Source organism: Phaseolus vulgaris, chromosome 10 (genome assembly GCF_000499845.2).
Source record: "Phaseolus vulgaris cultivar G19833 chromosome 10, P. vulgaris v2.0, whole genome shotgun sequence".
NCBI lineage: Eukaryota > Viridiplantae > Streptophyta > Magnoliopsida > Fabales > Fabaceae > Phaseolus > Phaseolus vulgaris.
The window spans coordinates 40,875,140-40,888,009 of record NC_023750.2 but is presented as its reverse complement, the minus strand read 5'-3'; the positions used below and the strand labels follow the sequence as shown (position 1 = coordinate 40,888,009).

The 12,870-nt window shown below is 31.4% G+C and overlaps 1 protein-coding gene across 2 annotated transcripts; it reads left to right on the top strand.

Annotated features, from left to right (window-relative positions):
* The first annotated feature begins 4,071 nt into the window (after nucleotides 1–4,071).
* Nucleotides 4,072–12,819, top strand: LOC137818519 (uncharacterized). Of its 2 annotated transcripts, none has more exons than XM_068621990.1 (13): nucleotides 4,072–4,687; nucleotides 6,921–7,073; nucleotides 7,154–7,369; nucleotides 7,447–7,536; nucleotides 7,700–7,816; nucleotides 7,965–8,234; nucleotides 8,923–9,082; nucleotides 9,847–9,924; nucleotides 10,373–10,473; nucleotides 10,611–10,781; nucleotides 11,293–11,367; nucleotides 12,141–12,254; nucleotides 12,348–12,819. In XM_068621990.1, exons 1-13 carry the CDS (start codon nucleotides 4,307–4,309, stop codon nucleotides 12,678–12,680), a joined length of 2,259 nt encoding a protein of 752 aa, XP_068478091.1. In that variant the 5' UTR covers nucleotides 4,072–4,306; the 3' UTR covers nucleotides 12,681–12,819. The 2 variants fall into 2 exon arrangements, with proteins under 2 accessions (XP_068478091.1, XP_068478092.1); XM_068621991.1 differs by having other exon boundaries at nucleotides 4,085–4,687; nucleotides 12,365–12,819.
* Nucleotides 12,820–12,870: the final 51 nt, after the last annotated feature.

Below are 12,870 nucleotides of genomic sequence, written 5' to 3'. Positions count from 1 at the left end.
TTAGATATTGATTATGATATTTTATAATATATGTGGTATAAATTGTTGAAATCTTTCGTATATTATTTGAGACTCAATGTTCTTTGTTAAATTGTTCATCTCTTCTCTTCAATTTCGATTGTCCTTTTAGATGTTGAGAATGTGAGGTACCTGCAAAAATAGCTCAAGTTAGATGTGTCAATTTAGGTAATCTAGTTGAGGGTTCAAAATAACATTCCCTTTCACTATGAGGGTCCCCTTTTATTTAAACTGTTTTAGTGGGTCTTATCCTGTGAGAATGATTAAGGCAGACCTAATGAACGTTTAATCACGTTTTACAACCCCTAATCAAGATTAATGATCTTAACCTGTGATGTGACGTGGACATTGCTTTTTACTGAGAGACCGCTAGGTCGTCTGGATCTTCGATCATTCAGACTTCCGATTTCCACTGAGTAGAAGTTTTGTTGTTGAGGAACACTTTGAAGAATTCCAGTGACACTTTATCACCATGGGAGAGAGCACGTGCTCTCTCCGTCTGTTTCCGACTTACCTGTTGAACCATGAAGACCAGACGTTCGATTCTTGTAAATCCTTGATATAACACTATCAAAACAGAGTCCTACAGAAATTAAGCAAGAGTTTTAGAGGTATGTAGTGAATGTTCCCTAGATCGAAAGTTGGACAGTTTTCTCAGCAGTTTCAAGATGGTCCAAGTCCAGCACCACCTAAATCGGAGGAGCGTCTTCCTCCTTTTTCGGCGGCCTCCTTTTTTTGCAGCGGGATAACTGTGAAAAGTTCACTATTTTCTATCTATAAATATGTGTTTCCCTTTGCTTCTAGAAACACATCTCACCCACGACTTCTTCTCTTCCTTTTCACTTCTTTATTCTTTTCTTTTACTTTATAATAGTTTTGGATTTGTGGATTCTTACTCTAAAGGAGTTTACTCGCTAGTTCTGATCCTTAGAATTATCCGAAAAGTTCCTCTTGTATTTTAGGAGACTTGCGCAATACACCATAAATAAGTCTTTACGTACCCACGACCTAAGAAACCAATATTTTTCATGTTTTTAAGCTTTAATTATTACACAAATATCATTTTATAAGTCGGTTTTACAAAATTGAATTAGATTTTTAAAATCTACATATCAAAATCATTTAAAAATTTCATCTAAGAAGAGTTGTTAGCTTATAATATTACTAACTATCAATCTACCCAGAATATATAAACTTACACTGCCCGCAGTATATAAACTTCTTATGAAATGTTACACAAAATTAATTGGATGTGAACCTATCAACCCACTTTATGAAATTACAAACAAAACTAATTTGAATGGCAGTGTAAAATGTATAAAAGAAAAATCTATATCTATATTTATATATTGAATATATGTATATATGTTTCTTTGTTCCTTGAGATTATAGGACGATGACAGATACTCTACTCTTCCATGCACAGACCATAATAATATGATAGGGGACCACCCTGTTGATGACATAGTCCTATCACTTTCACATTCCTTCTAATACCAGAAACAATGCACCTTATATAAAGATAACTTCACTTCATACCCCTAACAAAACAATAATGTCTACACTTAAATGCAAATGTTCCCACTATCCACTAATCAATCCCCTAACCACAAAAACATATTCATTTCTTAGTAAAATTACATTATTATTTTTTATTTTATTTGTTGCCTTTTTTTAATTGAGTTGTTGTGAAAAAGTATTTGATTTTACCACATAGTAATAAAATAAACAAGTTATCAATTATGTATTTTTTTAGTAAAATATAACATAAGGGAGAAAAGCACTACAAATTATTTATTTTTTATCTTTTCAATTTTCTATTTTTCTCTTCTCTAAAAAATGAAGCACAAATATCATTAATTACATCTTAAAGGTCAACCTACAGAAACATTTTCTGCTTCTGATATAACCTTTTTCAACTTGAAAATAAACTTTTAATTAAAGAAACTTTTAATTTACACTGGAATCTCTGTTTCTTAACTTCCTTGCTATGTTAATGAATTATTATTTATGAGGGGACTTTGAATTTAGGGTTTTGCAAAAGCAAAATCATGAGTTAAGCATAATATGAAATCCTTAGCTTATCTTTTAATAAAAGTTTGGCATATGATTATGCTTGACTTCTTGTGACTCACCATGAAAAAGAAGAATACAAATGGGACCACTGCTTAAATAATTTATTGACTAAATGTCTATTTAAATTGTAAGTTGTTGAAATATAATAAACTAAGAAAAAGAAAAGGACAATGACTCCGGTGAACTTCCTACAGAAGAAGCAAATTACAGATTCTCATTATCTTTTTATTGTGTTCGTATTTATCCTTCAAGTTCTGTCAATTTAAAACATGGTGCACGTGGTACCCATTTCATTTTCATGTTTCTTAATGCCATGGATTCTTTATGAACCTTTAACCTGCATACCACTCATTAAGAAATTACAATATATCAATTAAAAGACAACAAAAGTGAAATCCCAAAAATTCAATCTAATGAACCCTCGTTTATATTTAACTACAATAATAAAATTTTATGGTATTGCTGTATATCACTACCATTACTTTTTTTTTAAAAATTGATCTGTTTAAAAGATCGTTTTATTGACTTTCACTTCACTTTTAGGAAGACGTCTCAATTTTCTAAAACTTTGAACATTATACTATTTTCACTTTAGATTATACCGACATGTGAACAGGTTAAAAAGTGTTGCCTAAAATAGATATAAAGAATGATTTTTTATATTTGCCACATAGTAAGATTTATTTGCCTTTGACTTAAAGTATTTAGGAAAAACGTTGCCTAGTTATTTTAAGCAACATTTTATAAAACGTGAACGTGATTATTAAAATGTGAGTACTTTAGACAATTTTTTTAAAACTAAGGATATTTTAAATAGCATTTTAAACCACGTTCTTTGAAATGCATGTGCTTTAACTAATATTTTTTAGACAATATTTTTAAATTGCAGATGTTTTAAATAACATTTAGACCACACTTTTAAATTATGGATAATTATCTGATGTTATAGTGTAGGTATATGACATGGTTAAAATTGCTAGACTTCACCTCGTTATTAAACACTAAGTTCAACATCTTGATGTAGAGACAATGTTATAACCTCAAGTGACTTCAAATTATTATTAATGATGGTTAATGAATTTAAAGACAATAATAAAAATTTCACTAACTTAATCGCGTTGTTGAAGAACGTACTTTTAATAAAAAATATAATACATAATTGTAATTTTGAGGTGAATAAAATATTTTATCTGATGAGTATAAAATTTAAGATAAAAGATGTATCTTCCAACAATTGTATGTTACTAAAAAATAATTTGAATAACTAGAAATAATATCAAAGTCTGGGTTGGGTTAAAAAAATGAAAAATAATAATAATTGTGTAAATGTTGTTTAATATGGTCTAAAAATATTAGTTGGTGAATCATATAGATTAAATAAAATGTCACAGGATATTCTTTGCGAGAACATTAATAATAAAATATTTTTAATTTAAAAAATCTCACAACTACATTTTGAGAGGTGGTTATAGTCTTAGGTAAAAACCCTGAAGAGCTTCAATTACAGTAGCATTTGTCCATTTTTGTCGTTAGTGGTGTGCTTTCTCGTGCTATTCTGGTAAACCACTGTTCTTCATTTATGTTCCCATCTTTCTTATTAAATATTTTAAAAATTACATTTACAAATTTAATTAACATTAAAAGTGACTGCAATATCATTTACACATATAATAAAATTCAGCTTTTGTGTGTGTGTATTACTTGATTATTTTATTTAATTAAATTACCGTGTTTTAGGGTTTGTGCCAAAATTTTTAATGTGTATATTTATACTATAATAAAAGGGTTTTTATGACGGAATTTAAACCACTCATGAGTTCAACGCCTTATCTTATTGAAAAAAATAAAGCGTTTGTGACGAACGTGGCACATTGTTATTACTATTAAACTATTATCATGACTAATTATATTATTTTTTTAATTTACTGATATTAAATTAATTATTATTAATATTAGTATTAAGATAAATAAGAAAATAACCATAAAAAACAAATTTTGTCGGGTCGAGTGCTTTGCTCTTCTTCTTCTTCTTCTTCATTCTTTTTTCACTTTTTGCTTCTTCTATTTCTCAAAACCCTTAGCATCACGTTCCTTATAATAGCATTTCACAAACCCTCACTTTCTTCTATCCGAAACCTCCAATCTCTCTTTCTCTCTCTCGCTCACTCCAATTTCTTTCACAACTCGCCGGAAAATCTCCCCGGCGGCGGCTATGGCTGACTATTTCTCCGGCTCCGTCGAATTCGGACTCAACCTATCGAAGCGAGTTTACTACGGCAGAGGATCGGCTCCACTGTCGGTTCCGTCGATGTCACGGTCGCCGGAGGGATTCCTCCCGACGGCGCCGATGTGCTACGCGGTGATATCCGATCCGGAGAAGGTCGACAATCCGGACATTCGGAGTTACCAGCCCTACGTGCTCGGCGAGTGCGATCCTCCGGCGCTGATACCGCTTGAGCTTCACGGCGTCGCCATGGAAGTGGAGTGCTCCTTGGACACGGCGTTTGTAACGGTCACCGGAAAGTGGCGCGTGCATTGCGTGACCGGAAGTAGTACGTGTGATTGCCAGGTTGCCATACCCATGGGTGAACAGGTACGTAGACACTCAACCATTAATTCAATTCCAGTCAATGCATATATTTCCATTTTCTCAATTCTTTCAATTTTTTAAAAAAAAATCTGAATAGAAATAATCTGTTCTAATATTCGAATTTAATTCCTGCATCCTTCAAGTACAAAATCATAAATCACGAGTAAATTTTTTTAGACAGTTTACGTATAAACCAACAAATTTTTCTTTTTTTGTTCTTTCGTTTGACGTGACAGTCATAAAGTAAAAACATGTTATAATACCGCGGTAAAAGATGCATATTATAAAGTTTGAAGTTATTTTTTGAATTTAAAAATATATTTTAAACTTTAAAATTCGAAAATCTAAACTCTAAAATTTGGAATACAAAATTATATTTAAAATTTTAAAATTTATAAAGTTTATAGAATAATACGGAAATAAAAAACCCTAAATCCTAATTTTTTGTTCAATGGTAATTTTAGAATTGCAATATTTATAGAGGTAGAGAAAGAAAATATGGAGGTGGGGGAAGAAATTTCCTTGCTGGAAATGTCAAAAGCAGGTGAGAGTTAATGGGCCTGACATAAAAACCTAAAAATAGAAGGGAATAATATGAGAAAGTGTGGTTTGCCTGTTTGGTTTGTATCAGCCTTTTAGTTAATATATTTTATTATTGTTTTGAAATATGAAATCTCAGGGCAAAGGATAAGTTCGTTTGCTATTTTCTTCACTAAAAATTGAAAATTAATTTCATGTAATTTTTTCTATTAAAACATTGAAAGCATCGTTAATAGAAATATCAAATTGTTTTAATTTTTAAAATGCTGTCAAGGAGATTTTGAAATAACAGTTTAAAACAGAATTAGAGAATAAAAAAAAGGGAATGTTTAGTTAATTAGTAATAATAATATGAATTTAATTCATACACTTTTAATGTACAAGTTTTTAATAATGTTATAAAAATTTATATATATATATATATGTTTATTTAGTGAAAACATATTTTTCAAGGCGAAGAAAAAATATGTTTACTTTGACAGTCAAATAATAGCGTTTTCCGATCAATTATTACAGCCCATAGTTAAAAACGTTAAACAAAATTAATCAATATTTTTTCTAAGAGTTTTTTGTCACCATGACTTTTCTAAACTATTAATTAATCAAAAAATATCTTTAATATGATATAAAAGACATTTAAGACTTTTGATGCGTGTATTTTTAGTTTTTTTAGTGGATAGTTTTCTATAAAAAATTTTGAATCTAAAAATCATTTTAGGAAAATGTTATTACCAAAGAAAACATATTTAAAATCAAAGGATATGAAAATTTCAAAGAATACGATATGCTTTGTAACGAAGACAAAGGTCACTAAGGGTATTTTTAATACTCTTTCAAAAACATTTTTTTAGTTTACAAAAAAATAAAAAATATTTTTTTTTGTAATTTTGGTAGATGCTTCTCTGTATATCATTAATATCATATTTGTCTCCATTTTTTATTATACTATTTTATTTTAGTACATTATAATTTAATATTTATATTAAATTCACTATATATATATATTTACATAAAATGGTTTGTGTTTTAAAGTTTGAAATTCAAGAAAACATATTAAATACTAACATTCACTATCTATCATAATTGAATTTCCACTTTTCCAATCTAACCTCATCACAAAATACTATTCTTATGAATAAGAATAAAATGGAAATATCATTTGTATTTTTGAAATTCAGAAGAACATATTATGTATAAGTATACTCGTACTTATCAAATTTAACATTTATCATCCACATCACATTATATAAGTACACTTAAGGATATGAATATAATTTATATACACCAAATTGGATAATTATATATTGTTATACGTAAGAGGCTTCCCGAGTATACATTTCTGGCTACTAGTTGCAACGTTTTAAATTTCAGATATTTATACCATCTGCAATAGCCTGTTACCCATGAGATCAATTTGGTGGAGAAAAGTCAGTTCTGGGTGGGGAAAATTCCTTTTGAACTTTAGAATTTAAAAGGTTTTGCGTTTTGCATAGTTGACATTCTTTCCTACTGGCGATTTCCACATGAGTGAGAAAGGACTGATAAGAATGGATCAGACTCAAACAGTGTTTTTACAATGGATTACATGAAATGTTTTGATGTTTCACAGATTTATGAAATTGCATACCAATATTTTGTGCAACTTGATATGTAGTTTATTTCATGAATTCTCAAGTTAGTACGATGTGGCTAACAGGGTTCACTTCTAGGTCTAGAGGTTGATGGTTCTGGAAGAACTTATCACACTGAACTGATCTCCCTGAAGGATGAAAAGGATAAGGATAAAGTGGCCAAAGCTAAAGATGGATACTTCTTGAAAAGCCATATATACACCGTTAAGATTCCACAGGTTATTATTACATAGCAAAATAACTTCATATTGATAGTTATTAATTTGCACAGCCTATTTATTTTATTCATGTCTTGCAGTTGAGGGGAGGCTCCGTGTTCTCAACTAAGATCAGATGGTCCCAGAAAATATTATTTCACGATGGCCAGTTATCTCTGTGTGTCCCTTTCAGCTTTCCGTCATACGTCAACCCAGCTGGAAAAAGAATTTCTAAAAAGGAGAAGATATTTTTGAAAGTGAATTCTGGTTTTGCAACGGAAGTGTTATTATGCAAAACCACCAGTCATCCCCTGAAGGTAAAATTAACCGCGCTATTACAAATTTCAGTTTGGCCACCTTTAGACTTGAGTAACATTATTCTTTCGATTTTCAGGAACTACTGCGCCAAGCTGGCAAATTAAATTTATCATATGAAGCAGAAGTGTCAGCATGGTCAAGTACAGACTTCAATTTCTCGTACTCTGTAAGACCTCGAAGCATAGAATTTTATTAAAATTATTTAATGCAATTCCATGAAAGTAACAATGAGTGATCTTTGAACCATAGATATTCAGAATCAGACATGAATATTATCTGTGCTATAATAATAAAAATTATTAACTTAATGGTCTAGTGTTTTTACACAGTTTTCTTCAAATGACATATTTGGAGCTGTTCTCTTGCAATCTCCATTCCTGCGTGATTTTGACGAAAGAGAGATATTTTGTTTGTATCTTTACGCCGGAAACGGGCAGGGCAGAAAGGTTTGTTGCAATATTAATTTGTTAGTACAAAAGGAATATAGAAATATTGTAGTTAGCATTCACAGGTGCATGCCTGTTTCAAATTTCAAATGACGCTTCCTTTACATTTCAAGCGCATTTATAATGGATCGTTTATGTCCCTTGATAGGTTTTTAAAAAGGATGTGGTGTTTATAGTAGATATAAGCGCAAGCATGAAGGGAACTCCTCTCGATAACACAAAGAATGCCCTACTGTCATCGCTCTCTCAATTAAATGCACAAGATACATTTAACATTATAGCTTTCAATGGAGCGCTCTACTTATTTTCGTCATCAATGGAATCAGCTACAGAGGAAGCAATTTTAAATGCTACGAAGTGGGTTGACACTAATTTTATTGCTAATGGTGACACTAATATCATGCTTCCCATAACACAGGTAATTCTTGTTTTACATTTTCAATGACATGTGAAAAACATTGTTTTCTTTGTCTTGTTAATTAAGACTGTTCAATTATCTTTGTTTTGTCATATCTGCTGCACTCATGAAAGTATTACGTCTAAGAAGAGGAGATGTAACCTAAGGCTACTATATTATTACCTATTTAGCTCTTTTATTTATGCATCAATTTGTTGGAATGACTAACAGAAGTACAGGCGTCTGACATTGAATAGGAAAATATCGAGTAACATATGAGTAGGAAGAAGTCATATCCAATATTGTTAGATTTTAGAATGAGTTTAGTGATAAATTTACTTATGTAATTTGTACCTGACAAAAATGAGCTCATTCTTATTTACTTTGCATTCTCCCGTTTGTCTTGGAAATTTACCTGGTTTATTTATGGCTAAAAGTCTACAACATTATCTTCAGTACTTGCACTTTGAGTTTTTGAGAGCTTTCTGGTGTTTAATCACCATATCATATTCCTTATCTGACTTCAATACTTAATATCTGTCTTTGATTTTCTTCTAATGTTAAACGTAAGGATATAAGGTAGATCTGTTACTGTTATGGTATATTTACCTTTTAATGACCATAACATTCTATGCGGTGTTTAATCCATTGTATACCGTGCAACACGTTTGGATGTTGAATCCTAAATATGTATTCTGGTCTATCTCAGGCAATGAAGCTTCTTGAGAAATCAACTGATGCGGTCCCTCTTATTTTTCTCGTTACTGATGGGGCTGTTGAGGATGAGAGAGAGATATGCAATTTTGTCAAAAGCTATGTCTCAAATGGGCAATCAGTTCCAACACCGCGTATATGTACCTTTGGCATAGGCAAGAATTCTAGCTTCCGCTTCTATATATATTCTTCAGAAAATAGTTTCTGGGATATCATTAATTGGCAATGTTCATTTGACACTTCAATCTTTGATAAGTATTTTACTTTAGCTAATGTTTAAGTAGCCAAAAATGTTTTTTTTTTGTCGTAAAGATAAAAGTGTTTTGAAACTTAATTTAGCATCTGTTTGGATATAAATTAAAAGTGCTTTTTAGAACTTGTCTACTAGAAATATAGAAAAAAAAATCAGCTAAGAAACTCTCAAAAATACCTCTTGCTCTGCATTCGAAGAGGCTCTTGGGCATGTTTTAAACTGTAGAATCGAATGCTTTTACATGCTGCTTAATTTGTCAAGATAAGAGTGTTATAAAGTAAATCAAGAAGGTACGTGCCCCATAAAAAGGTAGTGCAAATTGGGGTTGATCGATTTTGACAAGGTCTTGGTTTTGACCAACCGGTGGAATTTTATCCGTAGGTTATAACCATTTTGACTGTTCGGCAAAGCCCTGACCTTGGAATGGGATTACCTGCAATCCACCAAAACTTTTTTTAGAGAGCTGTGTATTTTTTTCAATTACCAATTATTGGGCTTGTGACTAGAATGATGTTGTAAGTATGAAAGAATATAGAATGTTCTATTTATCAACAGTTCCTATTGGCATACTATTCAACATAGATTTCTTTATTATTAATCTCTTAATTTGTTGCCACACTTTTCTTTTTTAGTAATATTTCTCTGTTTCGCTCTTTGAAACTTCAGGTTTATATTGCAATCACTACTTCCTGCAAATGCTAGCACAAATTGGGAGGGGACATTATGATTGTGCTCATGATTTAGGTTAGTTTCTTTCCTTGTCCTGTCAACCACATCGCAACTTGAAGTTTGCGCAAATTTTGAAGCGTAAATTTGAAAAAAGAAATGTTTCGTATTATGTGTTGAAGTTTCCAAAAGTGCTAATCAGTGTGTTTAGACAGACGAACCACAAAAATATTGGAGACGAATAGGGACAAATTCACTGGCAAAACTTGCTGAAGAGAATAGGATCATTCAGAGTTTATAAGGAGTATTTTGACTATATTTCTAGATAACCCGGGACATTTTAGCTAGCATTAAAACCAGATAGATTATGATACCATATTAATATTAGAAAATGATTGGCCTAACTGATTTTCAAAACTAGTTCGAGAGGTTGAGAAAGGCTTAATCATACATACATATATATATATATATATATATATATATATATGAAGTTTCATTGATCTCTCTTTTTTTTCATCTTTTCCAGATTCAATTGAATTTAGAATGCAAAGGCTATTCAGTACAGCTTCATCAGTTATAGTTGCTGATGTAACAATCGAAAGTTTAGAAAGTCTCGATTCACATGAGGTACATATCTAATAAAGTATTACCCTTAATTATCACTGGAAACGTGTTCTAATGATATATAGTTTACTTAAAAATCAATCATATTTACGTGTTAGATCTATCTCATGTTGAAACTATAGTCTGATTATATATTGCAGTTATTCCCGTCTCATATACAAGATATATCATCTGGAAGTCCGTTGATCCTATCAGGCAGATACACTGGAACTTTCCCTGAATTAGTTAAAGTCACTGGTACTTTGGCAGATATGACTAACTTCGCAGTAGACCTTAAAGTGAAAAGAGAGAAGGATATACAGCTCAGTAACGTAATATCTCACTCCTAAGGCTTAACTTATCACGCATTCTTCATATCTGATTGTGATTTTTCCCCTCTTAGCAAATGGGAAGTGAATATTACCATGCAACTCATCTATAGCTCCTCCCACATTGTATCATCATATGTAACTTTGTGCTGCTTTTACGTTGCTTTCACTCTTTACTTCCATTGTTTCATTCAACACTTTATTTTGGTTGGGTAGGCAGTTAGTGCATTAAAAGTAGATTGCCTTTTTGTCACCCTTTCACAATTCTATGTCGCATCTAAATATGAATTTCAATTCTTAATGCCTTGAAACATTTAGCAGTCGAAACCTATACTTGTCCTGTAATATCGGTTTCTTCCTTGGACGTGTGATATGTATTTCATATCATTGAGAATGTAGTTCTCCAGGTTACACATAATCATTTGGAATGTAGATCCTTTGAACAGGGTGATTCTGAATGCATACTCGACTATGCGCTGAATGTGGTTTGATAAATTTTTGGTCTTCTCTCCAGGTTCTTGCAAAGAGACATATAGACATGGTCACTGCACAAGCCTGGTTATTGAAAAGTGAAGAGGTGGAGGAGAAGGTTTGTCTATTACGTATGTTTGCGCATATTGAATTTCTTTTTGAAAAAGAAACTGAAAAAAGGTGAAAATGGAAAATATAAGGAGACCAGTGTATATCAAGACATTTATTTCAAAGAAAGTCACACTGGTTTCATTCACTAACATTCACGCAAAGAGTCTTCAACACAACACAACACAATCCATTATATTCTACAAAATTGACTTTGTTGTGGAAAACAATAATATTAGTAATGGTTTTAGCTCCATGATTATGTAATTTTCATTGATTATAGATCTATTTTATTATTAAAATAATAAATAGTTAAACTAATAATAAAAAGTAAAATTATTAATAATAAATAAAAATAACTTCTCCTTTTATTCATTTCTTTTTTACTAAATAGTTTCCCTTATCACTTGTTTCTTTTCTCCTTCCTTTTTTTTTTTTTTGTCTTTTTTTCTCTGTCAAAGTGTAGTGTTAGTTATATCTGTCTCATATTATAACTATGTCTAGGATCAGTTCATTAATTTTTTTTTTAATGCAGGAACCTAAATCTAATTTCTGTAGGAACCTAATTGAAAAACAGTGAAAAAGTACATAAGACCCTATTTTTTAATTTAACTCATTATATAGAAGTCTTTGTTCTACTCTCAAAATCAGCAAAATAAGCTGGGATAAATGTGGATTTCACTTTAATATGGTTTTATCTTGATATACTTTCAAGTGTTTACAGTATATTTTGTGTTTTGCTGCACCACTCATTTATAAAAAATGGCAACTGCTGTCTATTAGGTTACAAAAATGAGTATTCAAAATAAAGTCCTGTCAGAGTATACCTGCATGAACATGGTTCTCGTACAGAGCGATGAAGGGAAGAAACCACCGGAACAATTTCTGTTAAAAAAGGTAGAGCTTTGCATTGGAATAAAGTAAAATATGAGAATAGTTCCTTTTTCCCTTTGCACCATCTATGTGAATCTCTAAGCTCCTAACACACAGGCATACAACAAACTTAGCTTCCAGCAGTTGGAGTTCGACATGAAGAAGTTATTCCTTGGCGGACTGAGTGTTGGATTTGGTGACTCTAAAGCAACTGCTGAGAATTTGGCACCATCTATAAAGGAAGCAAAACCACCTGAAGGACTACTGGGAAAAGCTGCTTCCACCTGTTGTGGCCGATTGGCTGACAGCTGTTGTGGCATGTGTCTGCTGCAGGCTTGCACTCTTGTGAATGACCAGTGCACCATTGTTTGCACTCAACTTTGTGCAGCCCTGGCCTGTTTTGAGTTAATCAAATGCTGTATTGAGCTCTGCGAGTGTGATTGTTTGTAGTCAAATTATATATGCTAAGTCAAGCATAGAGAAACTCTTTAATATTACAAATTGTTCGCAATGTATATATATGTATTATATAAGCTCTTGTGCTACCAATAACATGTTTGTACCTTATAAATTTCTTATATTCTTTTAATTCCTAGACTATATTCCCAGATGTTCCTGCATTTTTATTTAAAAACAAAAT